The sequence below is a fragment of the Mastigoproctus giganteus genome, chromosome 4, assembly GCF_048544385.1.
Source record: "Mastigoproctus giganteus isolate SK-2022 chromosome 4, ASM4854438v1, whole genome shotgun sequence".
Lineage (NCBI taxonomy): Eukaryota > Metazoa > Arthropoda > Arachnida > Uropygi > Thelyphonidae > Mastigoproctus > Mastigoproctus giganteus.
Window position 1 is genome coordinate 139,274,899 of NC_143578.1, and position 20,952 is coordinate 139,295,850.

General features: G+C 39.2%; 1 protein-coding gene across 5 annotated transcripts in view; it reads right to left on the reverse strand.

The window, feature by feature from the left end:
• Dab (DAB adaptor protein) overlaps window positions 1-20,952 on the reverse strand; it is a 246,562-nt gene that overhangs the window by 36,133 nt on the left and 189,477 nt on the right. For 4 of the 5 annotated variants that reach the window (XM_090372948.1, XM_090372949.1, XM_090372945.1 and 1 more), the window contains one exon: window positions 18,192-18,308. The exons of the other annotated variant lie outside the window; for it this stretch is intronic. In XM_090372948.1, coding sequence (XP_090229074.1) covers window positions 18,192-18,308 — 117 coding nt within the window. The remainder of the gene's footprint in view (window positions 1-18,191; window positions 18,309-20,952) is intronic. 5 annotated transcript variants of the gene reach the window in all.

Sequence of the window (20,952 nt, forward strand, 5' to 3'; positions counted from 1 at the left end):
AGCTCAGAATCCTAACTTTGTCTCTTATGCTGATGAAGTTCTACATGAGCTCTAATCATCCTCATCAGATTCATGATATCAACCAACAAGCTTCTAGGCAGATATTTAGCTTGGAAAATTATCTGGCCACAAATGGGCTGCATCTGAGCCCTTCCAAATACCGATAACCAAGGGCAGGAGCAGCAATGAGTAGCACACGCTTCTTGATTAGACCGGGGTTCGAGCCCGTGGCCACCAAATATGGAGGATGTGGAAAGGTCAGGGAATGACCACCGCATATCCCCAGAGCGATATGGCCTTAGTTGCTAATGCTCCTAAAAACCAAATAACAAACAACCGATAACCAAAAAGAATTAAAAATGATATCCAAATCTTTGTTAGTGGGGAGCCGGTGCAAAAAAGTGACCTCCCATTATGATCTTTGCCTCACCTGGGATGTTGGGCTCACCTTTCAACTTCATTTCCTCAGGATGAGGGCAGAAGATGTATGCGGCTCTTTGGGCAGTACATCAGAAGTTCGTTGGTGTGCATCAGCCAGCATTGCTTGTTCAGCACATCCTGAAGTGTGTTACTCCTACCCCTCCGAAATTTGGTCATCTGTCTCATACCTAAACAAGTATCTTAGTTTGGAGTACTGGTTGCTTAAATGGATGAACAAAGTGGTAGGCCACCAGATCTATCCTATATCTCCAGATCTATCCTACAAGCAAATCTGGGAACCACTCCTGGAGACATCTCATCATAACAAGAAATGTCCTCATGCTTGCATGGCTTATAATGGGGTGAACTGATGCTCCATCAGTATCCACATTAATTTCTGCACTGAAGAAGGCAAGAGTGAAGCACCCAAACTCCTGTCTCATACTGCATCTTACACTGTCAAGCATTGATTACCTGAGAGACATGTTTCCAGCCAGTTGTCTTTGGATCTTCAATAAATTTGGGATACACCCTGATAGGTTCTGTGAAGACAAACTCTACAGGAATGAAATCCTTAAGAAGTTACCAGATAATGAATCTATGATGTTTACCTACCCTGGACATGATTAACTGCTTTTTGTTTTGTTTTTTTATTTACTTATTTGTATATGACAAACACTTTGTTCTTGTCTCCATGCAATTGTATGTTTAATTCTGTAAATTTCTTAGGGCAAGCAAGCATGTACTCTTGTATATTGTACATATGTTTCTTACAACTTAGTCTGTAAATATTCACAACCTTCTGGCACAATGCCGTCCAGGTGTAACCCAAGGTTTCTTGTGGTAAACTGCTAGTTTGGGTGGGGGGGCGGATTAACAGTAGACAAAGGCAGAGGTAAAAGCGATCCTTGCAATGCTTCTATTGGAACAAGCAGCAGCAGCATGGAAAGCAAGGTGCTGGGACTTTGAGGAACTGCTGGGAGCATCATGAAAAAAGTAAGTACATGGGCTGTGTTAATGTAACTAAGAGTAAAAATGGGTGCATGTATACTTGCATATACATCAATGCTAGGAGTATAGTAAATAAATTTGATACATTTGAAGTGCTGGTCAAGATAACGAAGGCAGATATTGTTGGGATATCAGAGACATGGTATCACACAGAATTTAAATTTAAGGCAGTGCATCCAGTTGACATGGGTGGACAGTGCAGTGTTGAGTCAGTTTGGTGTGACATAAACACTGGAAAAGGAAAAATGAGAGTAGGAGTGTGTTATAGGCTTAATGACTCTGATGAGTACAATGAACAGCTGTAGAGTGAAACAGTGGGCCAGTAAATCAGAATGTCTTCTAATGGGGGATTTTAACTTCTCAGATATTGACTGGAACTTGAGGATTGATCACTCTCACACTAGCAAGACTTTTGTAGATTTATTGGATGATTGTTTTCTACAGCAGCACGTTCAAGAGGCAACCAGAGGGAGTAATACTCTTAATCTGATTATCATGCATTAAGAATCTTCAGATAAAGCATTAGCATTGGTACATGATGCAAGAAAGCAAGATTATATAGCATCAGCCAAAAAAACCCTTATTCCACCCATCCACTCGCTCCAAATGTTTATCAAATTCTGCCTTGAATCTATTTAAGCAATCAACTTCTACGACAGATGGAAGTTTGTTCTAGCAATCAACCACCCGCTGGCTAAAGGCAAACTTCTGCACATCTATCCTACAGCCGTCTTTCCTCAATTTGAATTTATGCCTTTTCAGGCGATTATTCTGAGCAAGAGGAAGAATCCCATTCGCATTGAGAATGCTCCAACCATTCAAGGCTTTATCCACCTCAATCAGATCATCTCGCAGGTGCCTAGTCTCCAGACACTGTAATTTTCAAAACTTAAGCCTTTCTTCGTAAGAGCAACCCTTTGTTCCATTCACCAATCTTGTTGCCCTTCTCTGTACTCGTTCCTACATCCTTCTTAAAATGAGGCCGCCAGACCTGTATACAGTACCATTGCCTTATACAAGGGGATAATCAACTCTTTATCCCTGCTAGAAAAATTCCTATATATCATTGACAAGACACCATGAGCTACTCCTGCAGACCGTCTGCACTGCTCAGAAAACTTCATATCTGCCTGCACAATTACCCCCAGGTCCTTTTCATTCTCTACCACTGTCAGTGTGGAACCACAGAGTTGATACGTTACTCTGGGATTACTGCTTCCCATATGTAGTACTTTACATTTGTCAATGTTAAACTTCATTTGTCACCTCTCAGCCCATCTGCTCAACTTTTCTAGATCCTGTTGCAGCAGTGTACTCTCATTAACAACCCTGCCAACCTTCGTATCATCTGCAAACTTGGACATTAAGCCTGATATACATCATCAATATCATTTATAAATACAGAAAACAACAATTGACCCAACACTGAACCCTGAGGGGCTCCACTAATAACATTTGTTCACAAGAAGTGTCCATTGATTATCACTGTCTTCTCCCACTCAACCATCCCTTTATCCATAGCAGTAATTTGACTCCAGTGTCACCCTTCTCCAATTCGTGCAGCAGTCTTCCATGTGCAACAGTATCAAAGGCTTTTCTAAGATCCAAATATATGATATCAAAGTTATTCTTTGCATTCAGTTCCTTTGTGACTACATCATAGTGTCCAATCAAATTAGTCAGACAAGACTTACCCTTAACAAACCCATGCTGTGTCCAAGATAAAACTGAAGTCTTGTCTAGATGATCCTGCAATGCTTCTTTAACCACTGCCTCCATTAATTTCCCTGGAACAGAAGTTAAACTAACAGGTCTGTAATTATCTGTCTCCCTTTGATCCTCCTTTGTGGATTAGCCATAATTATGAAAGCTTCCCTCCAGGGAAGCTTTCATAATTATGGCTAAGAGTTTGCTTACTTCCTTTGCCGCTTCCTTTATATATAACTGGATAGATTCCATCCACCCTAGGTGCTTTTCTTATGTTTATCTTCAACAATTTCTCCTCCACTTTACTCTCAGTTATTACACGATTATCTAGCTTACTGCCAGAGTTGAATACACATCTGGCATTCCCCTCCCTGAATAACTCCTCATGTGTGAATGTCGATGCAAAATATTCATTGTTTGTTAGCTACCTGAGCAGGATCATCAACAGTTGAACCATCGATATCAAGTGGACCAATCTGATTCATCCCCTTTCTTCTAGAGTTTACATAAGTAAAGAACTCTTAGCTGTTTTTCTTTGCATCCTTTGCCAAAGATTTCTCGTAATCTGCCTTCGCCTGCCTAACCTCCTTTGTAACTTGGTTACAGACCAGCTTATATCTATCATAGGCTTCTGTGTCACATGTTAATTTCTATGTATCCCATGCATTTTTCTTCTCTTGTCACATGTCTAATTAGTTCATCTGACATCCATTTAGGCGTAAACCTTGAACAATATTTCTTTGTTGGTATGAAAAGCCTAGTAGCTTCCGAGATTAATTCTTTGAATGCTTTCCATTTTGAATTTGCTGTTGGTAACATCATCAGCTGGTTCCACTGCATAGAATTTAAATACTGTCTCAGACCACTGTAGTCACCTTTACGAAAGCAAAAACCCTTACCTTTACCCTTGATGGTAGTTATTTCTTTGAGTAAATCCCACTTCAGCACACTGTGATCACTGGCACCTAGTGGTTCCTTTATCTGCAGATTCTTGATGTATGAAGAATCACTACTGATAATCAGATCAAGAGTACTACTCCCTCTAGTTGCCTCCTGAACATGCTGTAGAAAACAATCATCCAATAAATCCACAAAAGTCTTACTAGTGTGTGAGTGACCAACCCACAAATTCCAGTCAATATCTAGGAAATTAAAATCCCCCATTATAAGACACTCTAATTCACTGGCCCACTCTATTTCTCTGCATAATTGCTCATCATACTCATCAGATTCATTAGGCTTATAACACACACCTACTCTCATTTTTCCTTTCTTAGTGGTTATGTCACACCAAACAGACTGAACATTGCATTGTCCACCCACATCAATTGGATGCACTTCCTTAGATTTTGTGTTTCTTAATTAACAGCATAACCCCTCCTCCCTTCCTGTCCTGTCTATCCTTTCTATACACACTGTACTCCCCAAATTCCAGTTCTGCACTGCTTATGTCTATGTGACACCATGTCTCTGATATCCCAACAATATCTGCCTTTGATGTCTTGACTAGTACTTCAAGCTCATCGAATTGAACTATACTCCTAGCATTGGTGTACATGCAAGTATACATGCACCTGTTTCTACTCTTAGTTACCCTAACACAGCCCATGTATTTACTCGTTCCACTATGACTCCCAGCAGTCCTGGAAATTCCCATTGCCTTGCTTTCCAGGCTGCTGCTCAATTGCATTTCAATAGAAGTAGTGCAAGAATCACTTTTACCTCTGCCAGCGGCTATTGTTAATCTATTAGTCTGGGTATCCCCCCCCAAGCTAGCATTTTTTGACCCACCTAACTCTGCCTCGACAGCATCAGCAAATATTCTTGCACCCTTTCTATTTAAGTGTATCCTATCCCTGTAGAAGAAGTCTCTCCTGTTAACAAGCACAGACCAGGCTGAAAAAAATTCTACCCCTTGAGCTTTGCATAATCTCTCCAGGGCCGAATTCTCATCATATACTCCCTCCTATCGTGTCTGGGCAGAATTGCAAAAGACACTCAAATTCAACCCTAACTCATGGCTTTTTTTCAGCATTGTCTTGTACTTGTTAAGTAATTCTGCCGTTCTCCTACTCTTAATATCATTAGTGCCAACGTGTACAACAATATCACCCTTTGTGCCCTTAAAGGATGATATCTACCCTACAACGTCATCAACCTTTGTCCCTGGCAGACATACCCTCGTCCTGTTCCATCTATCCTTTTTGCACAATATGTTCTCCATTTCCCTGACAATAGTCACCTACAACAACTAGTTCCTTTGGGACCAGTGCATTCTGTCTTGGGGGTTGCCGCTGTGTTGCATGATGTTCAAGTGCAAGTTCTGGCATTGATGAGCCCCTCAATTTAAATCCTTCAAGGGCATCCACCCTGTCCTTCATGCTCTCGTATAAGCCCATAACAATGCCGACTTGGTGCCTGATTTCCTCGCACTCCTTACATCGTGCACACACAAAGACATTACCCTTGGCAATATCATGTCCTGTTCTTGATGCTCCACAAACATCGAACAAGCAGTGCATTTCAATAGACTGTGATTCAGAGGACAACTGCCCTCCTCAGTTCTCCTCCAAACCACAGCACTTCCATTAGTTTGAGCCTTTTGCTTTGCTGCTCTGGTCTGAGTCATGATTTCTATTCAAGTTGAATAAAATTTCAATACAAAATATAACCCTAAACCTATATCACAATGCAGTTATAACACTATATATATGTATTTCGGTATCGAATATTATTTCCGAGTTACGTTATGACTTTCTTATCCCCTCTCAACTTATATGTATTCATTTTTGATGTTATGTTTGTAATAACTAGGTCGCTATATTTATTTAGTTAAAAAAGTACAATTTAATTGACAATGAAATTTAATAAGATTAATAAATTTTACTGATTAATTGACACTACTATACTTGCTATCTAGTTTTCCGTTAAACCCTATTCTAGCACACGTATCTTATAACAATGGTGTCAAGTTACGAACGGTTAATCTACAGACATCAGGTATTATTTACTTTCCAAATCGCGCTATCTAAGTTCAAAATAAACCACGGAGCTTGACTAGGTCTATAAACTACTTATAGAAAATAATTTAATCTAACAATTAAGTCAGTAAAGCGGCTAAGTATAATTAAAAACTTTTTGTTCGTGGGAGCTGCAAAACCTGTCCACACGTGGATTTGATACCCTTACCGATACTAAGTAATAACCTACAAAATCTCTATCTCAATTCAATTTAAACTAAAGTATTGTTACTAGGAATATAAAGTAACTCTAAAAAATAAATTAATAAGCCAATTTAAGTCAATAAAAAAGCAAAAACTTCTCTATTTGCTGGAGCCGTAAAAACCTCGCCAGTTCGTATGCACTCTCGCACCCACTCACTGGAACCACTAGGTGGCAATGATCACAGTGTACCGATGTAGGATTTACTCAAAGATGTACACAGAGTGGAGAGAAATCACGGGATATCCACCTAGTAACGGGTAGGCCCACCTTTCACTTGGATAAGGGCAGTCACATGGCAAGGCATTGAGTCCACTATTTCACGAAAGCATTCCACAGGTATTTCCATCCATGCTTGCTGCACCACTGTCCATAATTCTGTTGCATTCCTGGGTGGGGAATCGAAAGCTCGAACAGACCTTTCCACAGCATCCCAAAGATGCTTCGTAGGGTTCATGTCCTTTGAACTGGGAGGCCATTCCATGGTGGTAAAATCTGCAGAATGTTTTTCGAATCATATTCTAGTCACAACTGCTCTGTTGGGAGGTGCATTGTCCTGCTGGAGGAGTCTATTGCCCTGTGGATGCACGATGCCCATAAAGCGATGCAGATGGACTTCAAGGATGGGCACGTAACCTTGCCCATTCAGAGATGTGTTTAGAAGTACCAGAGGTCCCAACATGCCCTAGACCATTACCAACCATCCACCTGCCTGAACAGTCCCTTGTTGACATATCAGGTGCATAGCTTCGTGCAGTTTCCACCAGATATGCACCCTCCCATCCATTCAAAATAACTGGAAACAGAACTCATCGGACCAGGAGACCTGTCTCCAATCATCCAAGGTCCAGTGCTGATGTTCTTTGGCCCAGTTGAGGCGTAGAATCTTGTGGCATGGTATTAGCAATGGGACTCTCCTGATGGCATTGGTGGAAACATTTCTGGCACCGTCCTAGAAGTCGGCAGTGATTTGTGCCACTGTCGCTCTCTGGTTGGCTGATACAATGTGAAACGCATGTTGACAGCCACATTCACCCACCACCTTTCTCTGCCCACGAATAATGTTATTCCGGAAATTGCGTATTCCCGACACACTCTTGATACAATCGAACCGGGGTAGTGCAATTTCTGTACCACCTCCACAATAGAGTGACCTATGCATTAGGTACCCACTATCATCCCTCTTTCAAAGTCGGTTTACTAATGACATTTATCCATACTGACATCGAATTACTGTCTAAGTTTTTTTTTTTTTTTTTTTTTTTAGGAGCATTAGCAACTAAGGCCATATTGCTCCGGGAATATGCGGTGGTCATTCCCTGACCTTTCCACATTCTTCGTATTTGGTGGTGACGGGCTTGAACCCCGGTCTAATCAAGAAGTGTGTGTGTGTGCTGCGCACTGCTGCTCCTTCCCACCTGGCTACGGAGGCGCCCACTGTCTAAGTGAATGTAGTGATGCAGTGTACCTATATATCTGCCAAGTAGTAAGTTCATCCACTATCGAGAGGGGTTGACAGTGTTGCGTTACCCAGGTATCTTGCGAATTCTGTCCTTTCAGTGCAACTACCATCAGGGGTAAAGGGAAGAGTTTTTGCTTTCATAAAGGTTGGCTACAATGGTCTCAGAGAGATTTTAAATTCCACACAGTAGGATCAACTGATGATGTTACCAACAGCAAATTCTAAATGAGAAGCATTTAAGGAATTAATCTTGGATGCTACTAGGCTTTTCATACTAACTAAGAAATACTGTTCAAGGTTTAGGATTAAATGAATGTCAGATGAACTAATGAGACTCGTGGCAGAGAAGAAAAGGGCGTGGGATGCATATAAATTATCAGGACACACAAAAGCCTATAGATATAAGCCAGTCTGTAATCACCTTTAGGAACAGCAAGGACTTCTTTACTTACATAAAGCCTAAGAGGAAGGGGATGAAATGGATATTGGTCCACTTGATATCGTTGGTTCCACTGTTGATGATCCTGCTCAGGTAGATGACAAACTGAATGAGTATTTTGCATCTACATTCACACATGAGAAGTTATATAGGAAGGGAAAATGTAAGAAGTCTATCAAACTCTTAAGTACCAAATGCAAAGTGGAGGATAAATTGTTGAAGTTAAGCATAAGAAACGCACTTGTGGGTGGATGGGATCTATCCAATATATTAAAAAGGCAGCAAAGGAAGTAAGCAAATCCTTAGCCATTATATGAGAGCATCTCTGGATACAGGGGAAGTCCCCATGGAATGGAGATGTGTAAATGTATCCTCAATTCACAAAGAAATTACAGGCCTGTCAGTTCTGTTGTGGAGAAATAATGGAGTCACTGGTCAAAGAAGCATTGCAGGATCATCTAGACAAGACTGCAGTTATAGTTCAGACACAACATGGGTTTGTTTTTGGCGGGGGGGGGGGGGACTGGATACTATGATGTGATCACAAAGGAACTGGATACAAAAAATAATTATATCATATACTTGGATTTCAGGAAAGCTCTTGATACTGTTGCACATAAAAGATTTCTGTACAAATTGGAGCAGTTTGGTATTAAAGGCAAGTTGCTGCTATGGAAAAAGGGATGCTGAGTGGGAGGAGACAGAGTGGTATCAATAGCCACTTTATCAATGATATTGATATCAGGCTTAATGTCGAAGTTTGCAGATCATATGAAGATTGGCAGGGTTGTTAATGACAGTATGTGACAGCAGCAGGCTCCAGAAAAGTTGGGCAGATGGGCTGAGAGTAGGCAACTGAAGTTTTTAATCAGCAATCTGCAGATTAATGTACCAATTCTGCACTACCTCAGTTAGGTTAGTGGAGAATGAAAAAGACCTGCAGGTTATTGTGCAGTCAGATATATTTAGTTTTCTGAGCTGCCAGAACAGCTCATGGGGTCTTGTCAATGATAAACAAGAATTTTGCTAGCAGGGTTATGGAGATGATTATCACCTTTGTATAAGGTGATAGTAAAGCCATATCTTGAGTACAGCATACAGATCTGGAGGCCTAATTTTAGGAAGGATGTAGAGCTGCTGGAAAGAGTACAGAGAAGGGCAACGAGATTGGTGAAGGGAACAAATCGCTGAATCTTTCAAGAAAGTTAAGTTCTGCAAATTGCTGAGTCTAGTGATTAGGCACTTGAGAGGTGATCTGATTGAGGTGTATAAGGCCTTGAATCGTTTGAGGAAGCTCGATGCTGATTGGATTCTTCCTCTTGGTTAGATTATACATCTGAGGAGGCATAAATTCAAATTGAGGAAAGAGTTGCAGAATAGATATGTGGAAATTCACCTTTAGCCAGCAGGTAGTTGATTGCTGGAACAAACGTCCATCTGTCATTGTGGAATTTGATAGCTTAAATAAATTCAAGTAAGAACTAGAGAAACGTTTGGAGCGAATGGATGGGTGAAATTTTGAGTTTCTTTTTTGCTGATGCTGTATAAGTGTGATTTCTTGCATCATATGCCTTAATTAATGCTAAATGAGCATGAAGATCAAACATCAATGCACCCTACTGACTTTGATTCCATCCCAGTTTCTTATACTGATTACACTGAACAACAAATTTTGGGTCATATCTTGTTACAGGCATGAATACGTTACTCTATAGATTTTGGGGTGCTGATTTATATGAGGTACTTGCCTTCTGATTGATATCTATCATTATCTATCTTAAGGGGTGTTTGTATTGAGATTTTCTATTCTTTGTGTAGGCCACCCCTAACTGGTAATCCCGAACAAATTTTGGGCCTTATTTTGTTACAGTCATAAAAGTAGTTTACTTTATAGATTTTGGTGTGCTAAACACGGAAATAGGCTCGTTTCTGAAAAAAGGCAGATAGGCTCGTTTTTGAAAAAAGTAGTTTTTTATATTTATACAAAGTGTTTGTAGGATCCGTAGTCTAATGAAGGACCCTTATAATGTCACTCGGTTGTCTGTCTGTTCATTCATCAGTCACAGCATTGTATCTGTGGATTTCAACATATTGACTTGAAATTTTGCATGGGTTTATACATCATGTGGGCCAACATAATGCCATATTGATAATTTTTGACAAAAAATTGTCTCAGAAATGGGGGTATAAAATGTGGGGGCAACAAAAAAATTTTGTCAACAACCTATAGCTTATACACCATTGGAAAGAGCTCAACGAGTAGGTTTAAAATATAATTTAAAAATATTTTTAAAATTAAATATGGCAGTGCCAGACAGGAAAAGGTCAGTAATTTTTGTCTCCCCACCCCTCCATTTCCATCGCTAATGGAGCTAAAAATTTAAAAATCACATTAGCTATGTGTTATTTGATGCTTATCAAGGGAAAACTATTCCAATTGAAATCTATCATTTACTTTTTGTGTTAAAATTAAAAAACAATTTTTTATTGCAATTCAATAGTGCACTTCTTTGTACTAAGTAACTTTCCTTTTGGTGACAAAAAGGTTGCTAAATAGTTGGTTAATAATTCTATACGGTCATTTATAAATTTTGCGACGAGAAGTATTTTTTAACAATTTTCAAAGCTGGAGTTGTTCTGGCATGGAGGTACTCAGAGCTAGTGTTCAGGCTGCGGTGAAACGGAGGCGCCTGTGCAGAGTTTTGCACGGCCCTAGCCTGCCAGTCGCTTCTCCCACAAAACTTTAATCACTTCTCCAGGAAGAAGTCTGAGTCGCTTCTCCCACCCTTGTCATTCACAACAACTGGAACGACTCAAATAGACAACGTTTTTGTTAGTTCCTCAGTTTTAGGCCAAGCCGGGTACTAGAAACTTTTTCCAGTTACCATAAAGCTCTATTTGAGATATTACACTAATGACCATTTGTGACTACTACCCTTCATCTTAAGTGCCTGACACTTAGTAGTTGACCGATTTATTTATTTATATGGCAGTAAGATGTAGCTATGAACATACCTGTATCAAACAGGATTATAGAAGGATTTCAAAGGTTATTTAGTATATTGTAAAGTTTTTTTTTGAAAAGTTCTCCCCCTCTGTAATAATTTGATATTTTAAATATTATAAATATAATTTTTTGAAAGTTTCTATTATTAATAATTAGTAAATTTTACAATGGTTATTACAAGATCTGCCTTGAACATTTTGTCAGAGGGTACTATGACTCATACAGAAATAGCTGATGGTGATTTCCAGGTGAGTGATGATTTTATCCTATGCAGAACCTGTGGCATGTATTCCAAGGTTGACCTAGTGGATAATTCTAGCTCACTTGGAGATTCTTTCCTTTGTCACCATTGCAAGGAGAGCACTGATCTTAAGTTAAAATCTGGTGCATTGCCAGAACAATGAGTCACTGAAAAAATGGTGCTTGCCCTTTTGCTTTCCTCGAGAATAATATAACTGGGAATTCGTCAGGGACTCAAGACTCTAGTAACCTACCAAGTGATGCATTTCTGATTCGGGGCCCCAGAACAGAATAACCAAGTGCAAACTACTCTGGTTCAAAAGGACTTACTTTTATTAGGAGACTCCATCGTCAGAGAAATGGGAAATTTTTTTTGTAATAAGGATAGGTGGACTAGAACCAGGGTATGTCTGAAAGCAGCAACTATTAATGATGTCACCAACAGACTGTCAGATTTTAAGGGGGGTAAAGAGAATATTATTATTCATGTGGGGACATTAAGCATACACGATCTGATGATTTGCAAGACCAGCGTTTCCCAAACTGGGGTCCGTAGACCAGTTCTACGGGGTCCACGAAATGGACCCTCTGGAATTAGTGAAATTATTCGTTCTATGTATAGCAAGTTGGTGATAAATTAAGTTATTATTATATATTTATGTAAAAATAAGAATAAAGTTGAGTTCTTTTAAACATAACTTTGAATTTTCTTTTCGGAAAACCCAGTGTACATACACACAGGGAAACATCTATATATATATATATATATATATGGGTCCGCAAACTTTTTTTTGATTTTTAAAGGGGTCTGTAAACATTTTTTGATTTTTGAAAGGGTCCGTAGATCTCAGTAGTTTGGGAACCACTGTGTTAGACAAATATAGGACCATGCCAAAGAAATGCTGCAAGTTACGTCACAATGTCTGCCTGCAATTCTGCCCATGTACGATAGGAAGAATTATATGCTGAAAGCCTTGTGGATTAACTCAAGACTTGAAGGACTTTGCAAGGCTTTTGGAGGGAATTTTCTATCAGCTTGGTCTGCACTTGTAGGTAGAAGGAATCTGTTTTGTAGAGTTGGGATACATTTAAGCAAAGGTAGTGCAAGAGTTTTTGCCGGTATTATTGAGGATAAATTAAAGGTTCGGGGAAACTGCTAGTTTTGGGGGACAAGGCTAATATAGACGCACATTTATCTGATAATATTGGTCAAAGTAACGCTTGCATATATCTAGTGTTCTTGTTTGTTACTGCAACAGAACATATTAGCAAGATGTTCTGAGGGCAGAAACGTTTCAAATGAGTGGGCAGCTAATATCAGGGAAGAGAGCTTAAATAATTTTAAGGGGTGTGTCAAGGTAGTTAACTATACAAGAACACTAAGTCATTAATTGTTTATACACTAATATCAGAAGTATCATCAATAAAACGAGTGAATTCCAACTGCTGGTTAGGACAAGTAATGCTGACATAATAGGGCTTATAGAAATGTGGTGTGCCACCTGGAGATAGTGGATGATGAATTTCAGTATGGTACATACAATGTATTTAGGAAGGCTAGGGAAGATAGAAGGGGTGGTGGGGTCATGCTTCTTATCAAAAGCAGCCTGAGTGTGACGAAAGCGTTCCCGGATTCAGACTTTTCGCATGATATTATACAATCTGTATGATGTGAGATAGTTGGTAGCAAAGGTATAATGAGAGTGGGAGTAATCTACAGGCCAGGTGATTGTGAAGATTATGATGAGAGCCTCTACATGCAAATGGAATGGGCAAGTAAGCGTAAGTGTCTTATTATGGGTGATTTTAATTTGCCTCTAATTAATTGGAGCAAATGGGAAGGAAACTCAACATGGGGATAAATTTTTTAAATCAACTAGATGATTGCTATTTGTATCAACATGTCAGGGGAAGTACTAGGGAAAAGAATATTCTAGACCTCATCATCACCCATGAACCAAATTAAATAACAGGGCTGACAGTGCAGGAACCAGTAGCTGGAAGTCACAGAGTTCTATGGTGGACAATGAAGAGAGAGAGGTAGCAGTAGTTAAAGGCAAAGGAATGGGTTATAACTTCAGCAAAGGAAATTGATGGCTTAAGATGCTACATGGCCTCTATTAACTGGGTAGATATCTCACAGAGAGCTAATACAATTGAACTATGATATATACCTTTAAAACATTAATCAAAGAAGCCTTGAATGCTTATATACCATTAAAAAAATAAGTTGGATGAATAATGAAGTTGTCAGATTACTTGAGCAGAAAAAGATGGCATGGAAAAGTTACAGAGCAATAAAAAGTACTCAAGCCTTTAACAGCTACACGTTGATCTGTAATAGTGGCACAGAAAAGGTTAGGCTGGCAAAGGCAGATTATGAGAAATTGCTGACAAAGAGGATAAGGAATTCTTCACATATATTAATGCAAAGAAGAAAAGGACAAACGAGATCGGATCCTTACGTAATGGACATGGGATAGTATAGATACCCCAGCTGAAGTTGCGGATAAACTCAAGTTCCTTTGCATCGATGTTTACAGAAGAAAAACCCTTTGTGTCAATGAGATATTATGGATGTGAAGATGAAAAAAATGTAATTAATGATGTTGAAACTTCACATGTTTATTTAATGAAAAAGCTTTATCAGATGTTATATCATAACATCTGGTAATCCATTCAATGCCTCCTGTGGTCTTTCGTCAAAAGGATGTCAGAAGGATTTTGACGAATCTTGATGCTAAGAAAGCTCCAGGTCCCGATGGAATTTCTCCACTTGGTCCTTGAGGTTGTCACAGACATTCTCTCAGATATGCCAGACAACCTGTACTTGCTACCTGGGAGTCTAAAACGCTGATGGAACTGATATTTGGGTGACACTAAAGTCAAGCGGACCCAATTTCGACGAAGTCCGGACAGTCTGTGACAGCCAAATCCTCTGCTTGCACCTTCACGATGGTGGGACTAATAGTAATCCTGAGTATAACCTCCATGCACAAGTACATGGTGGGTGACCACCCAGGTATGAACCAACATAAGCAGGGGTTGAGGTGTGGCACCCACACATGGAGGAATGCAGCCCCTCTATGTTACTAGGTGGAAGATGACTCTCATCAACCGGTGCAATACCGACCACTTTGCTTATTGGAGGCTTGAAGTGGTGGAACCCATGTTTAGTCTCTAGAGCTAAGTTCCGGTCAACCCTTCCCCCATCTCTTCCATCATGCAGTATGATTGATGACTTTTGAGGTTATTATGAACATCATGGTGAGATACAATATTCCTTACATTTCGAGGGTACAGCTCTAAAATGGTGTTCGCCGGCCGGCCGCTAGTTAGTACACCGAACCTATTGATAACTCTCTAGGAGGCTTCCGGATCAGCTAGTGTATAATCTTGCTACCTCTACTCTGCCAGATAGTGACTGGAGGGAGTCCGAGTAGTGTGTATGAGGGGAGCATTGCCGAGGCCATGTTATGTCAAGGATCTGGGTATATTCTTACCATGTGTATGCCATATCCAAAAATTTCATTACTTCATACAGCATGTCCCACCCACTTTTTCTTACTATTGAATACACCATGAATTGTCAAACTAATAGAGAAAGCTTATCTGCGAAAAGATCGAAATCTCCCAAACACTTCCTAATTCATTTCACAAATATATGCGGTCTCAATTCTAATCTCAACAATGTCCATTTCCACTTTCAGTCTGCCAAACCCCATGTACTTTTTCTGACAGAATCTCAGTTATCGGTTGATTCAACTGCTGCTCATCTCAGATTCCAAAATTATTCGCTGTATGATTCCTTTCGCCGCAAAGGTGGTACTTGTGCATATGTCTGTTCTGATATTCCCTGTCAGAGACTTGGCAATTCGGAATCTCCTCTTTTTGATCTTCTCTGGCTTAAAATCTCTCTACCTCATTGAGTGAAATTCATCTGTTGTGTATACCATTCTCTGAACTCCATTAATCACTTGGAGCTCTTTGACTTTCTCCAGTCCAACTTTCCTAATAGTAAGGTAATTTTTCTTGGTGATTTTAATGTTCACAACTCCAGCTGGCTTCCGTTTTCTAGTCACACCGACCCAGCTGGTCGAGATGCTGAGGCTTTTGCAATTACTAATAACCTTGCACAGATTGTTTATTTACCTACAAGAATACCAGACAATCCTAATCATACAGCCAACACACTTGATCTTTTTCTCACAAACAACCGTTCTAAGTATACTGTTGAAGTGAGTGGTCCTTTAGGCACTTCAAATCACAACTTGGCGATTGTCTCTTCTCTAATGGAACCTTTATCTCACGGCTATTCCAAACCTCGTGTTGTTTGGCATTACAAGAATACAAAATGGGATGACCTGCGAGATTTCTTTTCCTTGGTCGGATTACTGTTTCAAAACTTCTGATGTCAACTTTTGCTCAGATCGTGTCAGTGAAATTATTCTTGCAGGAATGGAATCCTTTATCCCACACTCTACTTTAAAATCTTGTCCTTTATCTAAACCTTGGTTTTCCAATAAATGTGCTAAGGCTGTTCAAGAGAAGAATGTTGCATATCGTAATTGGCTTGTTTCTAATTCTTCAGTTTCATTTTCTGCCTACACCAAAGCTCACAACAATTGTAAAGCAGTTATTAATCAGTCCAAACTAGAGTTTGAACAGGCTAAGAGTAGAAAACTTGCTTCTTGCCCTAATGGTAGCCGAGAATTCTGGTCTCTTGCCAAAGCCAAACTTTTGCCCATCTCTGCTCCCACCTCTGTCCAAACCAGATGGTTCTGTTGTCACTTCAGCCAAAGAAAAAGTTGACCTGCTAGCATCCCATTTTTCTTCCAACTCATGTATTAATGATCTTTGTAAAACCCCTCCCACCATTCCCAACACGCTCCATTCAATGCCTTCTGTGGTCTTCCGTCAGAAGGGTTTTGACGAATTTTGATGCTAAGAAAGCTCCAGGTCCCGATGGTATTTCTCCATTTGTTCTCAAAACCAGTGCTCCTGAACTTACTCGTGTTCTTTGCCGCTTTTTTTCACTTTCTTATTCCAAAGGTGTTTTTCCTTCTGCTTGGAAATTTGCTCATATCCAGCAAGTTCCTAAAAAGGGTGCCAAATCCCTCCCCATCCAATTATCATCCCATTGCAATTACTTCTACTCTTTCTAAAGTAATGGAGAAATCAATTAACCACCAACTCTTAAACTACCTAGAAACCTTCCATCTGATCAACGATCGCCAGTATGGATTCCGTCAGTGTCGATCCACTGGTGATATTCTGGCTTATGTTACCCATTTATGGACTGATTCAATGGAAAGGTTCGGTGAAGCACAAGTAGTTGCTCTTGACATCTCAAAGGCTTTCGATAATGCTTGGCATAAAGGTCTTCTAAACAAGCTTCCATCTTACGGTTTGCCAAGTGTTTTTTGTAATTGGTTATCCAGTTTTCCTCTCTGATCACTCACTGAGGGTGATGGTAGATGGCTCTCTGTCTTCTAACTTCTCCACTAATGCCGGTGTCCCTCAAGGTTCAGTTCTTTCCCCCACTCTTTTCCTCTTGTATATTAATGACCTTCTTCCATTGACTGGAAATCCTATCCATAGTTTTGCCGATGATAGCACATTGCATTCCACTTTCCATTTTGAGGAACCTTGCCCTGCTCAATCAGCTTCAACTTCTCGAAAATCTGCTACCAATTCCTTAAATACCGATCAGATTCTCCAGTGGGGCCAAGAGAACTTAGTTGATTTCAACACTTCTAAAACTCAGTCTTGTCTTATATCTTGCAAAAAGGATTCTTGTGCTCATATGCATATCTTTGGTGACACTCCGATTTCTAGGCAAAATTATATCTCTTTTGGGGATTACCCTGACTTCTAATCTCTCTTGGCATAAGCACATTATCCAAATATTGCTTCCTCTGCATCTAAAAAAACTTGGTTTTCGTTATCGGCGTTACTTTTTTTCCAAACAGCTGCTCACTCTGTATAAATTGCAAATCTGCCCTACCATGGAATATTGTTCCCACATCTGGAGTGATGCCCCCAAAACCTCTCTCAGGCTTCTTGATTCCATTCAGAAGAGGGCAGTTAGGTGAATTAATGATTCATCTAACAGAGTCTCTCCACTTGCTGTCTCATAGACGTTCTGTTTCTGCTGCATGCCTCTACAGATACTTCCATGGGCACTGTTCTTCTGAATTGGCTTCTATAATTCCCGCTCTCTCTTTCAAAACAGTCTGAATACGTGCAGCCACCAGCCAACATCCATTTACTGTCCAACTTCAAACTCATAGAACCAACTTTTCATCTTCCTCGTTTATTCATTCCACTGTGTTTTCTGGAACAACTTTCCTTCCTTCATACGTATATCCTGAAAATTAGTCTATAGAAGTTCAAGTCCAATGTTAACAAATATCTTCTTTCATCTTCTCAACCTCTAACCCAAGCACAGTACTAAGTACTATAGGTTCTAAAACCTCTCGTGTTTGGGGTTTACATAAAAAAAAAAAAAAAAAAAAAAAACATCACCACTGATGAGTTAATGGTAGACAAAGTTCAGCTCAGTACCACCTGCAAGAACTAATGCCTCTATTCATAAAACTAAATTTATTCCAATTTCTATAATGCCCATTATATTATCACTGATATGGAATTTTAACGTAAGAGAATTACAAAAAAATTACCTTCTGCGGTGCTAAGACAAGTGAGTTGCCACTTGAGAGAGTGTTATCTTCAGGAAATGGGATTTCATATCCAAATGATGCTGATGCAGCTATACTGTTGTCCATTTGTTCAATACCCTGGGTTCAAAAAGGACATTTTTATAAATCTTAAAAGTTCTAAAGGAACAAAATGAGATATTTGCTTGTTGGTATACTGGACACTATCTTATATAAAAAAACTTTAAAAGAAATATAGAAGTTGAGAAAGTCAAAACTTTTATAGTAGATATTACTCATCTTTTTTAAACTTTTAATATGATTACAAAAAAGACATACTATCATAAAAAATTTTTTTTTCTACCACCATTTTTTCTAACTTGGACGCTTTAAAATAGTTTAAGTTATCACTGGCAGCATATAAATTATATATTGGATTTACTGCTCTATGGTGTCCAATCCATAGGGACCTCCTCTGAATCCAAGAATTGTCTCATAATTATAGCTAAACTTTTGTGTACCTCTTTTCTTGTTTTCCAATTATATTATAATCTGTACAATTATATTAATATCATTGGATAGAACCCATCCACCCCAGGTTCCTTTGTCTAACGAAGGACCTTTATAATGTCATGCGGGTGTCTGTCTTTCCATCTGTCAGCCACAGCATTGTATCTCTGGAAACCACTCAATGTATTGACTTGAAATTTTGCATGGGTTTGTACATCATGTGGGCCAACATAACACCATATTGATCATTGTTGACAAAAATTTGTCTGAGAAATGTGTGTGTGTGTGGGGGAGGGGTAAATGTGAGGGGGAAAATGTTGTCGACAACCTATAGCTTATTATACACCACTGGAAAGAGCTCAACCAGTACATTTAAAATATAATTTTAAAATATTTTAAAAATTAAAACGGCAGCACCAGACAGGAAAATGTGAGTAATTTTTGTGTCCTCCCCCCCTCTATTTCCATCACTAATGGAGCTAAAAATTTAAAAATTTCAATGCTTATCAAAGGAAAACTATTCCGATTGAAATGTATCATTTAATTTTTTGTGTTAAAATTAAAAAAACAATTTTTTATTGCACTTTGATAATGTGCTTCTTTGTAAACTAAAGGTCATTTATAAATTTTGCGACGAGAAGTATTTTTTAACAATTTTCAAAGCTGGAGTTGTCCCGGTAAGGAGGTACTCAGAGAGCCAGTGGTGGAGGGGGGGGGGGGGGATGCCAGTGCACAGTCTTGCACGGCCCTCACCTGCCAGTCGCTTCTCCCACCCTTGTAATTCATAACAACTGGATAGACTCAAATAGACAATGTTTTTGTTACTTCCTCAGTTTTAGGCCAAGCCAGGGTACTAGAAACTTTTTTTCAGTTACCATAAAGCTCTCTATTTGAGATACTACACTAACAACCATTCGTGACTACAGACCCTTCATCCTGAGTGCCCAGCACTCAGTATTTGCCGGGTTTTTTTTTTTTTTATTTTTTTTTTACATTTAGCATCAACAAATTCTCTTCCATTTTCCTCTCAGTTCCCAGACTCCCTGTTAGAATTTGATACATTTGTGGCATCCTCATCCCTAAAAAATTCCTCATGTGTGAATGTAGATGCAAAATATTTATTCAGTTTCTCAGCTACCTGAGCACAATAATCAACAGTTAAGCCATTCAATTATGTGGACCAATGTAATTCATCCCCTTCCTTCTAGCAGTTATTTAAGTAAAGAAGTCTTTGATGCTTATTTTTGCATTCTTTGGCATAAGGCAGATTAAAGATTTCTTTAATCTGCTTTATCTTGCCAAATCTCCTTTGTGATTTTTTGCAGACTAGATTAAATCTACTGTAGGTTTCTAATGCCAAAGATGACAAAGGAGATATTACAGCTGATGGAAAAGAGAAGTTACAAAAACAGGCATGAACAAAAATATAAGGAGATAAGTTGTAAAATTTAACAGAAGATCAATTGGGGATTCATTTGCACATCTTCAGTCCATAGACTTCCTCTGAAATTAATTTTCAAACCAAAGCCAAAACAGGCATGCCTCATACAGTCAGGAACCATTCTTCTGTGACCGTATGAGGTGTGCCTGTTTTGGCTTTGGTTTGAAAATTTTGGGAATCTGGATTGGTAGTGTTCATCAAGAATTGAAAAGTATCATCATGAACAAATCCAGACTCATTGAAGAATTAAGAGGTTTTGTCTCTCCTCCTATATTTTCCGTGGTGGTTTGTGTTTTGTGTTCCCAAAACTATTCAATTATATTAAAGAGGGCAGCAAAGGAGGTAAGCAAACCGTTAGCTATAATTATGAGCATCAGTGGATTCAGGAGACGTCCCTATGGGTTGGAGAATTGCAAATATATCTGAAATTCATAAAGGGGATCAAAAAGCAACATGGGTAATTACAGGTCTTTTAGCTTAACATCTGTTCTAAGGAAAATAATGTTAATAATAGTTAAAGTAATGCAGGACCATCTGGACAAAAATGGAATTATAATGCAGTCACAGCATGGATTTGTTAAGGGGTGGTCTTGTTTACAATCTGATAGGTTACTATGATGCAGTGACCAAGCATTATATACTTGGATTTCAGGAAGGCTTTTGATACTGTTGCACATAAGACTGCTGTACAAACCGGAGCAATGTTGGCATTAAGAGCAAGTCACTGCTATGGATAAAGGGAAGGTTACATGGAAGGAGGAGGAGGCAGAAAGTGGTTATCAGTGGACACTGCTCTTCATGGAATAATGTTATTAGTGTAGTTTTCCAGGGTTC